This window comes from Crocuta crocuta, unplaced genomic scaffold, assembly GCF_008692635.1.
Source record: "Crocuta crocuta isolate KB4526 unplaced genomic scaffold, BGI_CrCroc_1.0 scaffold243, whole genome shotgun sequence".
Lineage (NCBI taxonomy): Eukaryota > Metazoa > Chordata > Mammalia > Carnivora > Hyaenidae > Crocuta > Crocuta crocuta.
In genome coordinates, this window is record NW_027529596.1 from 273,519 (window position 1) to 296,666 (window position 23,148).

General features: G+C 42.3%; 1 protein-coding gene and 1 pseudogene across 1 annotated transcript in view; both read left to right on the forward strand.

The window, feature by feature from the left end:
• F5 (coagulation factor V) overlaps nt 1-6,734 on the forward strand; it is a 75,382-nt gene extending 68,648 nt beyond the window's left edge. Inside the window, exons 24-26 of the mRNA XM_077761759.1 lie at nt 2,173-2,324; nt 4,795-4,977; nt 6,311-6,734. Of these exons, the coding sequence (XP_077617885.1) occupies nt 2,173-2,324; nt 4,795-4,977; nt 6,311-6,457 (482 nt within the window). The 3' untranslated portion in view covers nt 6,458-6,734. The remainder of the gene's footprint in view (nt 1-2,172; nt 2,325-4,794; nt 4,978-6,310) is intronic.
• Nucleotides 6,735-20,011: 13,277 nt separating this feature from the next.
• Nucleotides 20,012-22,911, forward strand: LOC144229676 (ERI1 exoribonuclease 3 pseudogene; annotated as a pseudogene).
• The last annotated feature ends 237 nt before the right edge of the window (nt 22,912-23,148 follow it).

The following is a 23,148-nucleotide window of genomic DNA, read 5'->3' on the forward strand; positions in this document are numbered from 1 at the left end:
TTCCATTTGGCGCCCTATGTAGGTACTCAAGCTCTTTCTCTGTAAGCTGTTATTTTTCAGGGGCTGTAATATGACCTGTGGTATAAATAAATCCAGGTAATCAAAAATGGCCGTAATAAAATTCTATACGGAACAAAGATGTTTAAGAGTCTTATCAACTATTCTCCTTTGCTGACTCTTAAAGCAGAGCTCTCCAAATTCTTTCACTTCAAAGTGTATGTAGTAAATAATATCAATCCCTCAATCTGTGGTAAAAGAAGGCAGCAATCAACCTAGGGCCTGGCTAACACTCAGCTCCATCTTAAGCTGCCCCAGGGCTCTCGGCGAGGGGCGGGGGGGGGGGGGGGGGGANCCATTTCTCCACCTGCTGGGGAGCTACACTACATTCTCAGTCTCTCACAGCTCACAGTGGAGAAAGTAGCTGAACCTGGAATCCGTTTCCTATCAAAGCAGATAATGGTATCCATTATACTGTCGATACCATGAGGGATATGGATGTGGGCACTTTGTTGAAGCCTAGTTAGCAGTGGTGTGTAACATCTCCCACATAAATGTTAATTCTGTATAGGCAGGAGCAGTCCTTGAAATCGCTCCGTAAGTCACTGTTTTTTCTTTCTCTATGATACACGATGTAAATGGTAGCATGTTCAGTTTATAGGGTCAAGCAACTCTAAAATGTGACATTTGACTCTGTTAATCTATTCAAAACATCTATTTTCTATTCAAGAAGCATTACTTTTTAAAAATCTCTTCACTTTCGGGGCACCTGGGTGGCTCAGTCAGTTGGGCATCCGATTTAGGCTCAGGTCACTATCTCACAGTTAGTGGGTTTGAGCCCCATGTCAGGCTCTGTGCTGACAGCTCAGAGCCTGGAGCCTGCTTCAGATTCTGTGTCTCCCTCTCTCTCTGACCTTCCCCTCCTCATGCTCTCTCTCTCTCTGTCTCTCAAAAATAAATAAATATTTTTCAAAAAATGTTTTTAATCTCTTCACTTTCTTGGGGAGCCTGGGTAGCTCAGTCGGTTAAGCATCTGACTTCGGCTCAGGTCATGAAGTCACAGTTTGTGAGTTCAAGCCCTGCACAAACACAGTTGGGCTCTGTGCTGACAGCTCAGAGCCTGGACCCTGCTTCGGATTCTGTGTCTCCCTCTCTCTCTCTGTCCCTTCCTCGCTCGCACCGTGTCTCTCTCTCTCTCAAAAATAAACATTTTTGGGGGCCGCCTGGGTGGCTCAGTCAGTTAAGTGTCCGACTTTGGGTAAGGTCATGATCTCACAGTCTGTGGGTTTGAGCCCCACGTCGGGCTCTGTGCTGACAGCTCTGAGCCTGGAGCCTGCCTCGAATTCTGGGTCTCCCTCTCTCTGCTTCTCCCCCGCTCACTCTCTGTCCCTCAAAATAAAGACATTAAAAAATAAATAAATAAACATTTTTTTAAAAATTAAAAAATAAAAATCTTCACTTTCTCGATATTATTAGAGTAGATTCTTTTTTTTAAACTTTTTTTCATGGAGAAAGATATCACTACAACAAGAACAAAGTGTCACAGATATGATGATGATGAGTGGTTGGCTGGGCTCACTCACTAGTTGTACTTCTTAAATTCACCGCACAGCCTCGAAGCCTGACATTCAAGTTCACATCTTGACAAAATTCTATATGGTGCATAACATGAATCACTCTCAAAAGGTTAAAAATAAAATACTGAATGTGACTACCAAGGATCCACTGATCTTTTTCTTTGTAGCTTTTTTTTAGAAAGAAAAATAGAATATATTCTTATATACTGAGATAGTTTAGAGGTGTTTTCTACTTCAAAGAAAAGACCAAAATTTCCATGACTCTCTGAAGGAGGAAAATGAGTTTAAATATTTAGAACACAGTATTTGGTGTCAGACTTCCTGGGCTCCGGTTTAGTTTCTGATTTTTCTAGTAGTCTTACTCCAGGCAAGTTATTCTTTCTTGCTCTGCTTTTGTTCTCTGATTTGTAAAATAGATGTAGTGAAGAGTATCAGATAATACCTGGAGAGCCTAAAAATAGGATTTGCCACGTGGTCAATAAATGTTCATTGTTGGCAATGGTTGTTTTGTTGTTAGTATTAATACTGTCTCCTCTGCAGTGCAAAACACCGTGTAGGGAATCCTGGTGGTACATAATTAATGCTTTTCTCTTTACAGGATGCTCCACACCGCTGGGTATGGAAAGTGGAAAGATAGAAAACAAGCAAATCACAGCTTCTTCGTTTAAAAAATCTTGGTGGGGAGATTACTGGGAACCCTTCCGTGCCCGTCTCAATGCCCAGGGCCGTGTGAATGCCTGGCAAGCCAAGGTAAAATATGCCTATGAAGGGAGATCTCTCAGCCTTCCAGAAGAAAACAACAGGCCCTCACTACAGGGAACATGGGCATCTTGGGAAGCAAGAATATGATCTCCTATTTCTGCAGATGATGATCCAAGGTCTGAGAATCTAGGATGTCTGTTGATAGCTTTAGCTCTGACTTTGGCTCAGAGAGAAGTTATCATCTCCTTGGTTTTTGGTCTAGTCTTGATTTAGACCAGAGGTGGGTGAATTTTTTCTGCAAAGGGTCAGATAATAAATATTTTAGACTTTGTGAATCATACATTCTTAGTCATAACTACTCAACTCTGCCACTGTAGCAAGAAAGCAGCTAAAAACAATAAATAAATGAACACAGCTGTGTTTCAATAAAACTTTATTTACAACTGGCAGGGAGCCAAATATGGCCCCTGAACTGTAGTTTGCCAGCTCTGAATTAAGACAACTTAAATTAGTGATAAATGATTTAGATTTCCAACACCTTCTCTTTTTTTTTTCACAATTTAGCAATATTTTTTCATTTTCTTCATAGTGCTATTTAAATGTTTTATGTTCCCATTTTTTAGAACTTTGTGACATTCCTTTCGACAATTGGAGGCATGGTAAAATGCTGCAAAACCAGGGTTATAAATCAATGGCCTAAGTTTAATAAGCATCTTTCAGAGAGTAATATTGCTCCTAATATTAGCCCACTGAGTAATTCCAGTGCCTTAGCTTTTCGGATAACTATTAGTATTGACTCATTTTTATTGCACTCTTCAACAGGCTTGAAAAATTACAGTGGCATCAGAAATCAGAATAATTCTATCAGTCAACTTAACCCTTCCTTACTTTCTACCCTCCTATGTCCCTCCCTTAAGACACCTACATTCTAGTTCCCTGGACTCCGTAGAACTCCAGGTCGTTTCCCTAAATTAGGCTGTCAGAAATGGAAGGAGAGATATGGTGGGAGTGGAGAAGATAGAAGAGCTTGGACCCCGTACAGATAGTCTTGGGAACTGACACCTGTATCTTGGAGCTCATTTCTAGTCCATCACAGACCCACAGAATATAAGAACAGTGAGGGGGTTACAAAGCATATGGTTCAGACTTTTAAGTTTACACACAAAGAAGATTGCACTATTTTAGCTTAGTCTGGCGACAGAATCAGGAAGCCCATTCTCCCGAAAAACAGGAAGTGGATCTTCCAACCACTGGAAGCCACCGAAACACCTCATTATGCAATTTCACAGAGGGGGAAACTGACACCCGAAGAAGTTAAAATTTCAAAAGTAATAATGTATTATATTATACTAATATAATTATGTAAATAAAATAATAAGAAATGAAAGATTAAGTTGAGACAATGTCATCCAAGTTTTCATGGTATAACTGTGTCACCCTACCCTGTATTTTACAACTTTTTGACATATTTTGCTCTGTATATGATTTGCTCTTAGCCTTTATAATATAATGCTTCAAAGATGAAATGCTGGTTTTAATTTTTAATGCTGTCATTTTAAAATCTGGAATTCTAGGTCTGAACTGTTTCACTTAATCTTCTATTAGGATCAGATGTCTTTAAAAGGTCTTTTTAGGGGCGCCTGGGTGGCTTAGTCGGTTAAGCGTCCGACTTTCGCTTAGGTCATGATCTCGCGGTTTGTGGGTTCGGGCCCCGCGTCGGGCTCTGTGCTGACTGCCAGCTCAGAGCCTGGAGCCTGTTTCAGTCTGTGACTCCCTCTCTCTCTGACCCTCCCCTGCTCACGCTGTCTCTTTCTCTCTCTCTCTCCTAGAAATAAATAAAACATTTTAAAAAAATTAAAAAATAAAAAAATAAAAGGTCTTTTTAGAGATGCTAAAAATCTAAGCCAGACCAATGCAAGTACACAGGCAGACTGAGGTGTCTCTACCTGTTTCATACCTACAAAAATGTTCATGCCTTCAAAAACCCTCTAGCTATCTGTATTCTATATCACCAGTACAGCTTCAATTGGATACTATGCAGTATACTATACAGAGATTCTTTCCCTGATAACCCATCAGCAATATCTTCATGGCATTTACACAAATTTGTTTCAGAGAATAATATTTACAGATAACTTAGCAATATGCTATTCTTTCTCAAGTAGGATTCATTTATGTATTCATTCAACCAATACTTTTTGGACACCAACAGTGTGCTGTGCATTATGGTGAGTTCCTGGAAACAAAATAATACATGTTCCTCCAGACCTTCAAGAAGTAAAGAATACAAACAAGTAAAACATTATTGTACAATGTCTGAAATACTCCAGTAAAAGTTTATATACATCTGTGACAACAAACAAGAAGGAATAGGGAAATCCTCTAGGAGACAGGGGGTCTTAAGGGATGAGACAGAAAGGAAATCCTCTTGAGCTCTGTACATTTCTGAGTATCTTGGTCTAAAACAATCAAAGGTTTTAACATCTGCCTCATTCATGTGTCCTCCTCATTTTCACAGGCAAACAATAACAAGCAGTGGTTACAAATTGACCTGCTCAAAATCAAGAAAATAACTGCAATTGTAACCCAGGGCTGCAAGTCTCTGTCCTCGGAAATGTACGTCAAGAGCTACACCATCCACTACAGCGACCAGGGAGTGGATTGGAAACCTTACAGGCAGAAATCCTCCATGGCGGACGAGGTACAGGCTGGTTTCCCAGCAAAAACAAAGCAATTCGAAAGCTGCTCTGATGAGAAAAGTATCTCACATTTGCAAATATTTTTTGGCATTTGACAAATAGGCACAGACAGACATCTCCTCTCTAAGAATTCTGTGCAAAGAGAGAGATCCCGTGTCTCCCCCTCTTTTTATGAGTACATTAATCCCATCGTTAAGGCCCCACCTTCATGATTTACTCTAATCCTAATTACCTCCCAAAGGCCCCGCCTCCTAATACTATCCCATTGGGTGTAAGGATGTCAATGTATGAATCTGAGCGGGATGCAAACATGCAGTCCATAAGAGGGGTCTAGAAACCCCCCACCGTGATATAACATCATGTTAGCATAACCTTGGGTATACTTGTTCTTCTTGACTGATCAAATACCCATGCCCCAAAGCTTTCTGTATCACATTATTAAGCAGGAGACAATTGTTAGCCTCACTGAGGAGCAAACTAATTTCCTGCAAGATGAACTACACCATTATACTCCTGAATTCCCCGTCATGTCGTGTTAAAATGCTGCTGGGGCAAAACTAAGGAGATGAGCCTAATATGTGAGGAATGGACATCAGGCTGGGGCCAGGTGGAGGGGCAGCGCAGGAAAAGGGGATGACCTTTACCGAACACTTGGTCTCAGTGCTCATCTCAGCAAATGAGTTTGAACCTCTCTCTTTTTAAACTCCTGGGTGTGTGTCTCGTTGGTTGGTTGGTTGATTTGGTTTGTTTCATCTGTCACTGTACAGGATGCCTTTCTAGCTTGGTAAGCATCATTGTCATAAACAAATCATGATTTAGCTTCCCGTGTATCTTGGGGAACCTGCTAGGAATGCAAAAAGGAAAAAAAAAGGGCAAAAAGCACAATTCAATTGAGGCTATAAGGCATTTGCCAAAAAGAATAAGTAAAACCACGTGGTTGCATTTTATTTTAAATGGCACTTGTCATATGTTTACATACCAAAAAGCCTTTATAACACCTTCTGTGAGGTAAACTTTTATTATCCCCATTTTGCGAATGAGGAAATGGAGAATCAGAGAATATAAGTAACCTGCCCAAAGTTGTCACACAGCTACAAAGGGACGGCATCAGACGTCAGATTTCTTTATTTTTCCAGCTCTGATCACTGGTGAGGTAGAATCCCTAAAGAAGTCTTTTAGGCATGTGATTTCATAATTGACTGAAGATCATCTCTGATCATGTTGTCTGTGTTCTTTGATGCCCTCAGCTTGAACTGGAATTGTTTAAAAAATAATCTATGAGATTTTTATATCCGTTATATCATCATCAAAGATCTTCTTGTATTTTGCTTTCAGATTTTCGAAGGAAATAATAATATCAAAGGACACGTGAAGAATTTTTTCAACCCACCAATTATCTCCAGGTTTATCCGCATCATTCCTAAAACGTGGAACCAAAGTATTGCACTGCGCTTGGAGCTCTTTGGCTGTGACATTTACTAGAGTTGAATATTCAAAGACATGGGAAGGGCTCTTAAAGATATCGAGCCATTTAGAGAGGGCAATGTATTTTATAGCTAGTTTAAATATTAATAATTTGCATTGTTTCCCTTTTTTCTATTAGATAATAAAATTTTATATATGAAACTTTCATAATGTAACTCCGTGCTACAATTCGGTGAGATGATGGCTATTATTTATTCAGATGTGTGGGAAATATCAAGAACCAACAAGGAAATGGCTTATCTTTCACAATGATTAAAAATGCTATATCAAGTAATGTTTATGTAGTTAGCATGCTTCATTATAGTTCTGTTAAAACCTATACGCACTAGGGCACCTGGCGGCTCAGTCATTTAAGCGTCCAACTCTTGATTTTGGGTTAGGTCATGATCTTGCAGTTTGTGGGTTTGAGCCCTGCGTCAGGCTCTGTGCCTGCTTGGGGTTCTCTATTTCCCTCTCTTTCTGTCCCTTCACACTAGCACGTGTATCTCTAAAAAATAAATAAACAACTTAAAAAAAAAAAACCTATACACACTGGGGCACCTGGGTGGCTCAGACAGTTAAGTGTCCGACTTCAGCTCAGGTCATGATCTCAAGGTCTGGGAGTTCAAGCCCCACAGCTGGCTCTGTGCTGACAGCTGAGAGCCTGGAGCCGCTTCGAATTCTGTGTCTCCCGCTCTCTCTGCCCCTCCCCCCCTTACACTCTGTCTCTCCCTCTCTCAATATAATAAACATTTAAAAAAAAATTTTTAAGGGGCGCCTGGGTGGCTTAGTCGGTTAAGCGTCCGACTTTCGCTTAGNTTTAAAAAAATAAAATAAAAAAATAAAAAAAAATTTTAAAGACCTATACACACTAGTAAAAGAGATATTACTTTTTTAAGCCATTTATAGACCTGGCTAGGTTTCATGCCTATCTTAAAAACAACAACAACAACAACAAAAAAAAACCTTATGATTTAAATGTAAAGGAAACAAATAAAATTTTAAATGGTTCATTTTTTTTGACATGAAGAGAAAAAAATCTTACCATATGAAATAATGAGTCCTTAAAATACCCTGTCTGACCTACGTGACAATGATTTTTCTGACTCTATGAGGTAAGATACAAGTACGCGCGTTTTTTGGGGCACCTGGGTGGCTTAGTCGGTTGAGCATCTGACTTTCGCTTAGGTCATGATCTCGCGGTTCGTGGGTTNCTTGGAGCTGATTGCACCTGTAGATGTCCAGAGTTAAGGGTCTTTAAACAGGAAACACAATCCAAATAACCGCGGAAGAAATGAACGTGTACCCTTGGCCTCGTTCTGGCGAACACTACAATGGCATACTGTTTCAAAACTTGGGTTCACCTAAGGGAAAGCTAAAACCTGTAAAACAGCATCGGAACCATTGGCCCAAACGCAGCTGTTCCCGCTAACACTGGCGAGCAGTTGCTGCTCTCTTCCNGAACTTGGCATCCCATGACCCGACAGACACTGTGAGACTGGGGAGCTCTCTGGTTCACTTTCAGTCACATGGGATAGACGGTCTCTGGTAAAACTATCCTTTTGTGGAACAAGCCACCCCAAATCTTAACGCTTAAAAGCAGCGTGTTTATTCTCTCTCATGGTTCTGTGGGTTGACTGGGCTGGCTTGACTGCTGACTACGTGTGAGGGCCTCCAGTGAGGTCAAAGTCAGACACGGCTGTAGCAGCGTCATCAGAAGGCTCAACGGGACATGGAAACAGCTGGTCCTCTATCGCTCCCCAAGTGGTTTCAGGTCATTTCCTCATAACGCAGCATCCAAGTGGCCCATCCCTTCGCTGTCCCCAGCAGAAGAGCTGAGCTTCCTGTAAGGTGGTTCAGGGTCCTCAAAGCAAGTGTTCATGGTTTAGGAAGCAGAAGCTGCCAGTCCTCTTAAAGGCTAGACCCAGAACTGGCACGGCCTCACTCTGCGGTGTCCTATTGGTTAACACAAGTCACCGGTGCATCCCAAGGAGCAGAAGTGACTGGGAACATCTTTGTTACTACTGTCTCTCTATCAGAGTTACCTACTGCATCCGTGGGTGGTCTGAGTCCTGTGAATGCATAGGGGAGCTTCAAACATCCACAAAATATGGCTTTCTTTCCCCCCCACCTTTATTGAAATATATTTGACAAATAAAATTATAATATGTGTAAGTGCACAACTTGATGATTTGACATATGTAAATGTTGTGGAAGGATTCCCATTGTCAAGTTAATTAACTTATCATCCCCTCACAGTTACTGGTTTGGTTTGGTTTGTTTTGTTTCGGTCAGAATGCTTAAGATCTCTAGCTTAGCAAACTTCAAATATAAAATACAATATTATCAGGGCGCCTGGGTGGCTCAGTCAGTTAAGCTTCCAACTTCAGCTCAGGTCATGATCTCACGGTTCGTGGGTTTGAGTCCCTCGTCAGGCTCTGTGCTGACAGCTCAAAGCCTGGAGCCTGCTTCATATTCTGTGTCTCCCTCTCTCTCTGACCCTCCCCTGCTCACGCTGTCTCTCTCTCTCTCTCAGAAATTATACTTATGTTGTAATGATTTACACATCATCATTACAATATTAGCATATCCTGAATTTAGCTCTATATTTACGTTTGACAGAGAGGTTTATACCTTCCTGTATTTTCATATTAGTAATTGGCATCTTTTCATTTCAGCTTGAGGAACTCCCCTTAACATTTCTTGTATGGCCAATCTAGTGATGATGAGCTCCTTGAGCTTCTGTTTGGGCAAATCTCTCTCTTTCGGTTCTGAAGGATATTTTGCTGGGTTGAGTGTTCTTGGCTGGCTGTTTCTTATTTGTTGTTGCTGTTTTTGTTTAGCACTCTGAATATATCATCCCACTCTCCTCTGGCCTCCAAGGTTTCTGCTGAACAATACGATGATAGTTTTATGGGGGATTCTTTGTACATAACAAGTCACTTTTATGTTGCTGATTTTGAGATTCTCTCATTTTCTTTAACATTTGACAATACAATTATGGCGTGTCTTGGCATGGGTATCTTTTGGATTCATCTTCTTTGGTAATATTTGAGCTTCCTTAATCTGGATATCTGTTTCTCTCCTCAGATTTGGGGTGTCTAGGGCATTGTTTCTTTGAATCAGCTTCCTGTCCCTTTTCTTCTCTTCTTATCAGATACCTATACTGCATGTATCAGTCCACTTATGGTATCCTATATGTCCCTTAAGCTATCTTCATCCTGTTTTGCTCTCTGATTGGATGATTTTCACCGCCTTGACTTGAGCTCACTGATTTTCCCTTCTACTTGATCAGGTCTCCCATTGAACCCCTCTATTGAAGTCTTTACTTAAGTTATTCTATTCTTTAGCTTTATGATTACTGTTTGGAGCTTTTAAATATTTTCCATCTCTTTATTTAAATTCATACTTTGTTCCTGCATTGGTTTCCTGATTTTGGAGCATCCTTATGACCATTATCTTGAACTCTCTGTCAGGTAAATCACTTGTATCTATTTCATTAAGGTTGGTCTCCAAAAAGTTATCTTCTTCTTTTGTTTGGAATACATTTCTCCGTTTCTTCATTTTCCTTAGTTCTCTGTATTGTTTTCTGTGCATTAGATGAGATAGACACCCTTCCAGTCTTGACTACCTAGACCTGTGTAATTGATCAGCCTCTTCACTTAGCCTAGCCTGAGGTTATTGTTGCTTTCTAATCTTTGTAATTGTCCATTCTGCTGTCTTTGTTCTTAAGGGGCCCAGTAGATTGGGGTGTATCCAGATCCATTATCATCCCAAAGATATGGGAAATGCCCTCATGCGTTTTCAGCTTCATGGACTATTAATTGTCTGCCCCATCATCCCACTCATTCAGGTTAATTGGAAGCCTGACCTCAGGCAGTAGCTGGGAAAGTCAGGATATTAGATGTATAGTCTAGTCCCTATCAGGAAGAAACTGGGAACTGGGTATTTTTGCTTACTCTGGGCTGAGCTAGAGAAAAGTTGCTAGAGGTTCTTGTGCATCCATAAACTCATCTCTTTGTTTGTGTGGTCCTGGGGGACTTGTAAATGCTGAACACTGTCAGCCCCAGAGCTAGATCATTCAGGAGCTAGTCCTTCATGTGGCAGCTATAACATTTTGGGTGCTACATGAGTGGACGTACTCCCTCCAGGGAGAAGCTGGAGACTCAGTTTTCCTGGTAGAAAAGTTGAGGACAGATGGTAGGGGACATGCCACCAGCTCTTTCAGGCTCCTAAGAGGATCCCAGTCTGCTCCTAGATGCCGTCTAACTAGAAGCCAGAACCTCACGCAGCAGCCAGGAAACTATACAGTCAAATGTGTTCTAGGGAGAAACTAGGAGTTGAATGTTTTTTTTCCTCTTCCTTCTGTACTGAGCAAGGGAAGGGAGAGCTGCAAAAAGTGTTTGTGTGCCCTTTTAAAAACTACTTTTTTGTTGTTTAATATGGTCCTACGGGACTTCTCAATGCCAAGCCCTGGTGGCTATTAGAGTTAGTGACTTCAGAACCTGTCCCTTGGGTGGCAACTACAAAACTCGGAGCACTTTTTTTTTTTAATTTTTTTTAATGTTTTATTTATTTCTAGGAGAGAGAGAGAGAGAGAGAGACAGCGTGAGCAGGGGAGGGTCAGAGAGAGAGGGAGACACAGACTGAAACAGGCTCCAGGCTCCGAGCTGGCAGTCAGCGCAGAGCCCGACGCGGGGCCCGAACCCACGAACCGCGAGATCATGACCTAAGCAAAGTCGGACGCTCAACCGACTAACCCACCCAGGCGCCCCCAAAACTTGGAGCACTTTATGTGTGGATGCCTTCCTTCCAGGAAGAAGCTGGCAACTTGTCTGTTGTTGTTGTTGCTGTTGAAATGAGCCAGAGGCAGAATGTGGAACAAGGACCCACCAGGTGTTTAGGGCTCCCGGGAGGGTCCCAGTCAGCATTCAGATGTAGAAATTGTGCATTCAAAGCCCTTCCAGGGAGAAACTGGGAAAAGGCCACCTTTGCCTGTTGCATGTGCATTGAGCCCTGGGGAACAGCTGTGGGGAGTGTTTAACAACTGCTTCTTTGTTTGGTACAGTCCTGTGGGACTTGGGAATGCCAAACCCTGTTGGCTCCCTGAGCTAAGAGATTTGGGGACCCATCCTTTGCAGAGTAGCCTTAAAAGTTGAGCACTCATTGTGTGGTCCAAACTCTTTACTCACAGGGAGAAGCTGAGAGTTGGGAGTTTCCTCCCAACTGTAAGGCGCTGTGCCAGGGGTGGGGTGTCTGGTGTGTTTCTCAGCATTTCCTACCCGTTTTGATGTGGGTGTTTTCTCAGTGAGCTGATGTGAAGGAATTACTCGGTTGGTTTTTAGATTTCTCTCAGAGGGAATTGATCCATGTGTAGCTTTATATTTGGCAAATCCATGGCAGGAGGGAAACTCAGGAGCCTCCTATTTTGTCATCTTGGTTGATCTAAAACATTGGCTTTCTTTCTTAAAAATTTTTAACGTTTATTTATTTTTGAGAGAGAGACAGACAGAGAGTAAGCAGAGGAGAGGCAGAGAGAGAGGGAGACACAGAATCTGAAGCAGGCTCCAGGCTCTGAGACGTCAGCACAGAGCCCGATGTGGGGCTTGAACCAATGGACTACAAGATCACGACCTGAGCCGAAGTCAGATGCTCAACCAACAGAGCCACCCAGGCGCCCCTAAAATGTTGACTTTCTAATACTGTATTTTTATTATTTCATTCCTTTAATGAGGCATGTCACTGTTCCACCAATATTTCTCTGATTTTCATTCTGTTAGGAACAAAAGAGCCTAAATGTCCATCAACTGACAAATGGATCAAGAAGATGTGGTTTATCTATACAATGGAATACTACATGGCAATGAGAAAGAATGAAAGCTGGCCATGTGTAGCAACGTGGATGAAACTTGGGGGTATCATGTTAAGTGAAATAAGTCAGGCAGAGAAAGGCAGATACCATATGTTTTCACTTATGAGTGGAACAGGAGAATCTTAACAGAAGACCATGGGGGAGGGGAAGGGGAAAAAATAGTTGGGGAGAGGGAGGGAGGCAAACCATGAGAGACTCTTGAATACTGAGAACAAACTGAGGGCTGATGGGGGTAGGGGAGAGGGGAAGGGGGTGATGGGCATGGAGGAGGGCACTTGTTGGGATGAGCACTGGGTGTTATATGGAAACCAACTTGATAATAAACACTAAAGAAAAAAAAGGAGCAAAAGAGAGTGTCTGAATATAAAAGAAAAATTCCTTTGGTCTGTCCAGGGCCGGCCTCAGGGGTGTGTGATCTGTTCAGTTTCAAAGAGCCCCTGTGCTCAGAGGGGACCCATGCTTAGTTTAATGCTCTGTTGTCTTGCTCTTGAAATGCTTAATAATTTTTTAACAAGGAAGCTGACATTTTATTTTGCAATGCGCTCCACAAATTATGTAGCTAATCATGGTCTGTCTACTAAGGAAGTGGGCAGAATCTCTCCTGACCTAGAATCTACCAAGATATAAGAGGGACAAGAAAATCACATGGAGTAGTAAGTAGGGGAAGAGATGAGGATGGAGCATGAGCTCCAACTTTGTCATCCTACATGTGAGAAGAATGTCTCCAAAAGTCAAACAACTTGCCTGAAACTATTGTTTGTTTGTGACAGACCTGAAACTAGACACCAGGTGATCAGACTCCTAGCCTCTTTTTCAGCCTGGTTTCTCTTCCAAAGAATGGAAAAATTGTAACATTTATAATTAATCCCTCCAGACAGGTAGACATAAATTATTAATTATTAATATATAAATATTAATTAATAATGCCTATTAATCTGAACAATACTTGTCTGGGGATCAGTGAGATGTTTGGGTTATATTTGATGCTGTATGGAAAAATTAAAACCCCTCTTTTTTTTGAAATATAAAGCGCTTTCTGTGTTTCTATTCCTCTCTTTGAAGTCATTTATATGATATTACAACATTTGTTGTATACCCCCCACTGACATGTCATTGCCCACTGTTTGTTGTATCATAATTGGTTTCTAGGCAAAGGAGTTATATGACTCACTATGGATCATGACTTGAAGAAACTAATAGATAAAATCCTAAATGTTACTAATAATTATAATTGAAAATTAGAAAAGAGGGTCTGTGAGTGTATCACAAATATGAAAAGGCCAGAGGAGAAACAGAATTACTACTCTAGGATTTTTTTTCAAGTTATTAAAAGAAATTACGAACTTCGTTGTTTGTAAGAATAACTTTGAATAATCATAGTTATTTGAATTCAGAGCCATTTTGGCAAACTCAGGGAAAACGCATTAAACAAATAGCTTGAATCCTCTAAAGAGCCATGAATGTTTTACTATTTACTTCTCCAGACAGGCCAAGAAAGAGCAATTCATGGATCAGTGGATTTGGGTGCTAAAACTGGCACATGCCCTAAGATAGTGGGCCTAACACACACTTAAAAATATCTGAGATTTCCATGCTACCATTTTTTTTCTGGGAATTTTTTTTCCCAATAGAAAGTGATGTTATGGAAAATTTGGAATTCCTAACTCTTCCGAGTTCTTACATTGTCAGAGACAAAAGACAAGGCAAGTAATAAGACACAGGCAGATAGGGGTGCCTGGGTGGCTTAGTCGGTTAAGCGTCCGACTTTCGCTTGGGTCATGATCTCGCGGTTCATGGGTTCGAGCCCCGCGTCGGGCTCTGTGCTGACTGCCAGCTCAGAGCCTGGAGCCTGTTTCAGTCTGTGACTCCCTCTCTCTCTGACCCTCCCCTGCTCACGCTGTCTCTCTCTCTCTCTCTCCTAGAAATAAATAAAACATTAAAAAAATTAAAAAAAAAAAGACACAGGCAGATAAAACTACTTTGTGTGAAGTGACATTTACATTGTCAATGCCCAGATAGTGAGAAGTTTTTCGTATTTAGGTACTGTGCTGGAAACTATAAGATTTGCTATCTCTTGGTTGTATGAAATGTCCTCACCAAAGACAGTTATGTATTTTGCATTTCGCATAGGAAAAGAAAAAAACAATATTAACATCCCTAGATGTACCACCATGTTAATTTGCTTTTTAAAAATATTTATTTAGGGGCGCCTGGGTGGCTTAGTCGGTTAAGCGTCCGACTTTTGCTTAGGTCATGATCTCGCGGTTGTGGGTTCGAGCCCCGTGTCGGGCTCTGTGCTGACTGCCAGCTCAGAGCCTGGAGCCTCTTTCGGTCTGTGACTCCCTCTCTCTCTGACCCTCCCCTGCTCACGCTGTCTCTCTCTCTCCTAGAAATAAATAAAACATAAAAAATTTTTAAAAAAATTTATTTAGCTCATCCTATTTATACAACAAAGTACTATGATAGGCATTATAGGGAAGAGTATATTTTAAAAAATAAAAGATATTGCTCAGGCTCTTATCTAGTTTGATAGAGAAGGTAAACATAAGAAATAAATAAAACACCAAGAGAAAAAGCTTTTGCACAGCAAAGGAAATGGGCAAGAAAACAAAAAGGCAACCTACTGAACAGAAGAAGATATTTGAAAATGATATATCCAATAAGGGGTTAACATCCAAAATATATAAATAACTTACACAATTCAACAAAAAAATTCTGATTTAAATAATGGGCAAAATAGGGCTTCCGGGTGGCTCAGTCAGGTAAGCACTCGACTCTTGATCTCAGCTCATGTCTTGATCTCAAGGTCATAAGTTCAAGCCCCACAATGGGCCCTGTGCTGGGCAAGAAGCCTACTTTAAAAAAAAAAAATGGGCAAAGGACCTGAGTAGACATTTTCGCAAAGAAGACATCCAGATGGCCAACAGACACATGAAAAGATGCTCAACATCCCTCATCATCAGGGAAATGCAAATCAAAACCACAATGAGATACCACCTCACACCTATCAGAAGGTCTAGAATTTTAAAAGACAACAAATAACAAGTGTAGGCAAAGATGTGGAGAAAAGGGAACACTTGTGCAACTGTTAGTAGGAGTGTAAATTGGTGCAGCCACTGTGGAAAACAGTATTTAGGTTCCTTAAAAAAATTAAAAATAGAACTGCTAATATGATCCAGTAATGGAATTACTGGATATTTAGGCAAAGAAAATGAAAACACTAATTTGGAAAGATGTATGCACCCCTGTGTTTGCTGCAGTATCATTTACAATAACCAAGATATGGAGGCAAACCAAGTGTCCATAGACTGAGGAATGGATAAAGAAGATGTGGCATATATACACAATGGAGTATTACTTATCCTTAAAAAGAAATGAGATCTTGCCATTTATGACAACATGGATGGACCTAGAAGTATTACACTAAGTGAAATAAGTCAGATAGAGGAAGACAAATACCACATGATTTTACTTAGATTTGGAATCTAAAAAACAAAACAAACAAAGCAGAATTAGACCCATAAACACAAAGGTGGTTGCTGGAGGGGAGAGGGGTACAGGGGATGAGTAAACTGGGCGAAGGCAAGTGAGAGATGCAGATTTCCAGTTATGGAATAAGTAAGTCACAGGAATGAAAGGTACAGCATAAGGAATATAGTCAATGGTATTGTTACAGATGGCAGCTATGCCTGTATTTGTGTGTCAACTGTACTTCCATAGAAGAAGAAGGAGGAGGAGGAGCAGCAGCAGCAGCAGATAGAGATTATGGGCAGATTACAGTCTGAGTACTAAAAAGTCAATGAACAGAGTACCTATGTAAGATGGAGTCACATTATGAAACCTTTGGAGAAGGTCGTTTGTTTCAGATCTTGAAGATACTGGATGCTATCAGGGCAATCTATGCAGAGTGACAACTCAGTGGATTGGGATAATGAATAGGATGGTGATAACCAGATCAAAAGTAGGTTACCTTTGGAGATGTGATGGAGGATGCTAACCTGGGGCAAGACTCTGGCTTGCTCAGAGGAACTGACCATTGCTGGTCAGAAGGCATAGCACTGGGGTAGGAAGCCAAGTGGACAAAAGGGTGTCATATGTGGGACACTGGCCAGCTGAGAGGTGAGATGATCACATGGGCATATTTGGATAATGAAAAGAGTTTTCAGTGCTTAGGTGATTGTTCTGCTTCCTTGTGTTTTACCACTCCCCCATACTTGAGCCATCGACAGTTCACCAGCACTTTCATGTTCTTTCTTTAGGGGCAACTTCTCAATGTTTCAGATAATTTCAGACACCCACCTGCTTCTGGGGGTAGGACATTTGGTAATGGGTTTACTGTTCTATTTATCCCACTGCCTTCAATCAAAGTTCCTTCTTGTTGACTGAAGAGGCTTTCTGACAGTCTGGAATGTGGCAATCATGTGTCCAGATGTGACAGATAACAATGGAAAATGTTTCTCAATAGTCTTAGGGCAATAGTGACAAAGACTATAATTCTATGTGTAGCACTCAGAATAGTACGTGGCACATATTAATCACTACGTATGTATTATTACTAATAACAGTGATCATATAAATATAATATAATATCAATACAGTGGTATTATATAATGGGCTTGGCAGGAAGTTTTAAAATAGTAGGTGCAACTCTCCACAATAGCTAAAACATGGAAAGAGCCTAAGTGTCCATCAACAGATGAATGGATCAAGAAGATGTGGTTTATCTATACCATGGAATACTACATGGCAATGAGAAAGAATGAAATCTGGCCATGTGTAGCAACATGGATGGACCTTGAGGGTGTTATGCTGAGCGAAATAAGTCAGGCAGAGAAGGACAAATATCATATGTTTGCACGTATAGGAGGATTAGGAGGAACTTGACGGAGGAACAAGGGGGAGAAGAAGGGGGGAAATGGGGGAAAGGGAGTGAGGCAAACCATGAGAGACTCTTGAATGCTGACAAAAACTGAGGACTGATGGATGTGGGGGGGAGGGGGGGATGGGCATGGAGGAGGACACTTGTGGGGATGAGCACTGAGTGTTATGTGGAAACTAATTTGACAATAAACTATTTGTAAAAAAAAAAATAGTAGGTGCAAAAAGAAAAAACTTATGTTACTATACAATAGAGTGTCCTCCCAAAAAGTGTTCAAAGGAAGCACTTTTCTTGGTGCTAAAATTAAAAATTTCTCTCAAAGGACCACAGAAAGAGACCCTCTGTGCAGAGCATCTACGACAAGAGTAGATTTTATAGGTCTGTTTCCAGTGCATCCCTCAGAAACGGCTGATGGCTTCCCACCAAAGCACAGCTCAGGAAAAGGCCAGTGCTGTGTGATCAAGTGCAAGGCTCTCAGGATGGTCTGGCTCAAGCCAGAGGTAGATGTCACAGTCTCTTAAGGAAAATAATTTTCTGTCAGACAAACTGCTCACAACATAAATATTCTTTTCTCTAAGTCATGATTTTGATGGCCATTTGGTTAGCAATGAGCTCAAGATTGCACATTAGCCTAATTTTTGCCGAGTTCTTATGTTCTTGCACCAGATTCTATTATAAGCAAATGGCAGTAGAAGCTGAATGTTTCAGAACAATTAATGGAAAGAAAATGTAATTTGAGAAAATTATTTCCGTTAACCTAATTTTTGCCTGTAATCTTGGACTAGAGCACCATTCTGTTTTGGTAGTAAAACACCTTAATCCAGCTCACAGGACAATACCAACTGTAAACACATCACCTTTCAAACATTATATGTATAGACAAAACCTGATTCTTACTTATAATTTATTTCATTTAGTACAGATTGATCATTTCTAATAATCACCTTTCCCGAAAATGAATATAACATATTTGGCATCCTCCAATTCCATTAAACAAATGTTTACTGTTGATTATTTATAGAAAACAAAAGTTTTAGTTACTTTTGTAACTAAATGTAACATGTAGGGAAATGTCTAGCAGATGAACAGCTCTCAAGGAACTAACAGACTTATTTATAAATTTCTAGTGATTAAAGCCTGGTTTGAGTAATCACATATTAATATTTTTCTTAGTAGCTAACTTGTTAATATTTTATGAAGCGTTGGCATATTAACGCTCATAACAATGGACTCCAAACAGATTGTTTCCCTCAGAATTTAGAATTGTTTGGACTACAGCCTAGATTTTGACACATCAGTGTTACAAACTCCCTGGACTAGGTATTTGCTTTAAGAAGGTGCCATTTTTGGAGATTAAAGCTTTGCAAATAAAACCAGGTTTATATTTAACTACCTTCTTCCGTTCTCTCTCCCCCCACAGTGCTGTTTCCCTAACACTTTATTCGCTGCACTTTCCATACTCATGGGATGCAAGTTTTTCCTGTTTTCACGTTAAGAGAACTTATTTGAAAGTAACCTTTTTTGTTTGTTTGTTTCTTATTTATTTCTGAGAGAGACAGACAGACAGACAGTGTGAGCAGGGGAGGGTCAGAGAGAGAGGGAGACACAGAATCTGAAGCAGGCTCCAGGCTCTGAGCTAGCTGTCAACACAGAGCCTGACACGGGGCTCGAACCCATGAACCCGTGAGATCATGACCTGAGCCCAGGGGCCCTGAAATAAACCGTTCTTATTGCCTATTGTACCAAAACATTTCTTGTCATTCTGTGTTTAGCCCCCTCTAAAGTACCGGCCTACCTAAACCTAATGCCACCCTTTAAAAAACACTCTTTCTAGTGATGTTCTACAGTTTCTTACAATCAAAATCTGTGTGGGTGTAGGGGGTTGTTAAATTCAGTTGCAGACTTTTCCTAAAGTATCTACTTGGAGTATTAGGCTTTCAGTTGATTCCTTAAATCCTTATTGTATCCCTTTATGTTCTGTCTCTGACCTTTGATCTGGCCCAGACTTTGAACTAATAAGGATCTGTTAGAAAACATTAGTAGCTTATTAATTTTCTTTCTTCTTTTTCCATTTTCTCTTTCCTCTTTCCAGAGCAAATGACCTTTTCATCGGGTCTCTTGCTCCTTTTTCTCCGTATTGAAGCTTGTATTCAATTAAAATTTCACCTTACAGTCACGAATATCTCTTCAGTCATTTCACTATGGATTATTTTGTAAGTACCAATCACCTTTATGAGTACTGAAGAGGACAAAAGCAGACAAAATCGGTCATCTCAGGGCATAATTTACCCTCAACTTGAAAAAGAAAGACAAGGAACAACAAGGAACCCATACAGGATGTCAGACATTAGGTCCTAAGGCAAAAATAAATCAGAGGCGGGAACAAGGCGTTGGTGGAAGGGAGGTGAGTATTAAATAGGATGGTGAGGAAGGCCTTAGAAAGGGACCATTTAAGCAAAGACCAGAGGAGGTGGGGTGAGGAGGCGAAAAACCTGGCAGGCAGAGAGACCAGTGAGTGCAAATATCCTGCAATAAGACTCGCGCCTCAGGGGCGACCCAGGAACAGCAAGGAGACTCAGGAGGCTGAAGCTGACTGAGCAAGGGGGAAGGGGGCGAGGGAGGGCAGGTGGTGAGATGGGTAGAAGGGGACACGGGACACCACGGTGGGTGGGAAGAGGTGAGGGCTTGAGGGGTGGCACTGTAGCTCTAGAAAGCCCTGGAGGGGGGGGGGGGNAGAGTTACGACCCGGGCTAGGTTGAGAAGCACCCTTCCGCCTGCTGTATACAATAACGGCGCAAGGACGGTCCCAGGAAGCCGTCAGATGCAACCGCAGACGCCACGTAAGCGGGTAGTTCAGTGCAGCTGCCCAGAGTGGTTGGAGCTTCGGACAGGTTTTAAGCCAACGGACTTGCTGATGGGCCGGACGGTGTACAACAGACGGTCGGTAAACACCCATCCCAGGGAGACACGGGCAGTGCTTTCTTACAAGCCCAGCGTTTGTCTACATGACCCTTTCTTCGCGTTTTCTGTCCAGTGTTAACAGACCCCGTCGTCTTCTGCTCCAGTTCACCGGCCTCTGGGCGGGAGCATGGCTGGAACCTCCTCGTCTCTCCTGGCGAGTCCACGCGGGCAGTGTGAAGCCCAGCCAGCCTGCGCCCGCTCTGTGGGTCCCGCACATCAGAGCCCAGCACCCCGAGATTCCCGGGGCCCCCAGTTCCCTCGGCCTGCACCTCTCCCTCCTCCATCTTCCACGGGCTCCCTCCTGGCTTCGCTTCCTTCTCCAACGTTGCTCCCAGACCCTCCGAACGCTCTTGTGCGTCGTGCCCTCCGTGCAGTGTCGGAGGGGCCCGGCCGCACGAGCCGAGCCGGCGCGCCGAGCTCACGCGCCCCGCGGGGCCGCCATCTTGCGCCTGCACAGCGGTCTCTCTCTGGCGAGCGGCCGTGAACTTCCGGTGCGCCGTGGAGGCGCGTCATTCTCGCTCACCTTCTCCTCAGCGTCCAGCTGCCAGCCGCGCAGGGCGTCAACGGCAGGAAACGCTGCCGAGGTCACACCCACCTCCACTCAGGGCGCGTTTCCTACGTTTCCACTCACCTTACCTGCTTCCCTCACGGAGGTGCGGGGGATAGCCTCTTCTTTCTGAATCCAAAACTTCCACTCCAGCTCTGGACCCCAGCAGCCCCCCAGCCCCAGAGGCCTGTTTCAAAACCTCCTGGGCAGTTACTGGTAGTTATAGGACTATTTTGCCACAACTTAATGAACTATACATTTTATTTTTAAAACTCGTCAATGTTTATTTTTGAAAGAGAGACACATTGTGTGTGGGGGGGGGCAGAGAGACAGAGAGAGAGACAGTATGAGCAGGGGAGGGTCAGAGAGAGAGGGAGACACAGAATCAGAAGCACCTCCAGGCTCTGAGCTGTCAGTACAGAGCCCGTTGCGGGACTTGAACTCACTAACCGGGAAACCGTGACCTGAGCCAAAGTCGGAGGCTTAACTGACTGAGCCACCCAGGTGCCCCTTAACTATACATTTTAAATGGATGGGTTTGGGTTTTTTTTTTTTTTTGGATAAAAATTGTATCAGACAAAATTAAAAACAAACATCTGAATCTCTTCTGTCCTTTTCTTCTCTGTTCATAAGTACACTCCAACTTCTAACAAAATAAATAAAAATAAACAAAAGCTAAATTCGAAAATGTAATCTGCATTTCAAAGCAGGACAATCTGCCCTGGAACACAGGTGGAGGGCTAGAGAAAGTGAGATTAGAAATATAAATTTGGAAGCACCTCAATGTCAGTCAGTTAAGCATCTGACTCGGGTTTCAGCTTAGATCGCGATCTCATGGTTCGTGGGACTGGCTCTATCCTGACAGCTGGAACCTGCTTGGGATTCTCTCTGCTTCTCCCCTGCTCATGCTCTCTCTCTCAAGATAAATAAACATATGTCTCTATATCTATATAGATCTATCTATCTATCTATCTATCTATCTATCTATATGTTGTGGCAAAATAGTCCTGCAACTACCAGTATATATCTATATATCTATAAATAAAGATGTAAATTTGCATGAGTTATAGGCAAAAGCATGAATGTTTTCCTTAAAGGATATTCATACACTACTACAGTGATAGGTCTTTCTCACCCTGTAATTCTTAACACACTATTTTTTTCTTCCTTTTTTTAAAAAATATAATTTACTGTCAAATTGGTTTCCATACAACACCCTGTGTTCATCCCAACAGTGCCCTCCGCAATGCCCACCACCCACTTTCCCTTCTCCCTCCCTCCCCCATCAACCCTCAGTTTGTTCTCAGTATTTAAGAGTCTCTTAGGTCTTAACACACTCTAAAGTTGATTTCATCAGAAGATCTTTTCATCAAAATAGAAGAACTGAATCTCACTGGTCAGGGGCAGAGTGTGCAGAGTTTTAGATGTTTCTGGATGTTCAATGCACCTTTATAGACTGGAGCAGCTCGATTTTCTTTGCATTTACTTTCCAAAGCAAGAAAAGTACTGGGCTCCCACTTATCTTCTCCCCATGGTGTTCTAGAGTTCTGCTCCATATCTACTAAAAAACTAGTGGCCTCATGGCTTTGGTGCATCCACAGCGACAATGGTGTCCTTCCCTCCCCAGAGATAGCATTACTTTTTACTTGCCGGACTTTGAGGTCGAATGTGACAAGCCACAGGTTCATCCTCAGGAAATCATCAAGTTCCCCATCCTGAAGCTAAATGGTTGGACCATAGACACTGAGTCTACCTTTCCCATGTAGGTCCAGCCTGTAGTCCATCTACAGCTTTCTCCCTTCTGTACACAGCTCACCAGGATTATTCAAGCCATGGTGGAAGGTCAGCCAAGCCTGCAGCAAATGCTGGCGAGGGTTGATGAGTGGATGGCAAAAGAAAGCCTCTTAGATCCAAACATCAAGTCAATTTTCATCACCTGTGGAGACTGAGACTTGAATGTCCCAGGCCAGTGCTATACTTACTTGGGTTTGCCAGTGGCAAATTACTTCAAGTAGTGGATTAACCTGAGAAAGGCTTACAGCTTCACCATGGGCTGCTGGCCCAGGAGTGGATTTCTGGACATGAACCAGGGCCCCTGCCTGCAACACATAGGCCAGTCCCACAGCAGCATAGATGACTACAACATTGCCAACATCATGAAGACACTGGCATATCAAGGCTTCATCTTCAAGCAGACATCGAGGCCATTCTGATTGGCCCAGGATGGGATGGGACAGGACAGGGTAGCTGCCTGGCTCAGCCTAGAGCCCTCCTTTCACCAGAGAGGAAAAGGGGGAGTGGCACAGTTCCACATCCAGAGTGTCTCCCAGTCCACCCTGTAGGCTTGTGCCCTGGGTCAGAACTTGGCCACTTGGCCCCTCTGGAGCAGACCCTTAGTGTTCCCCACCCCAACCCCTCAACCTCAGCCTAGTGTTAGCCTCTCCCATTGT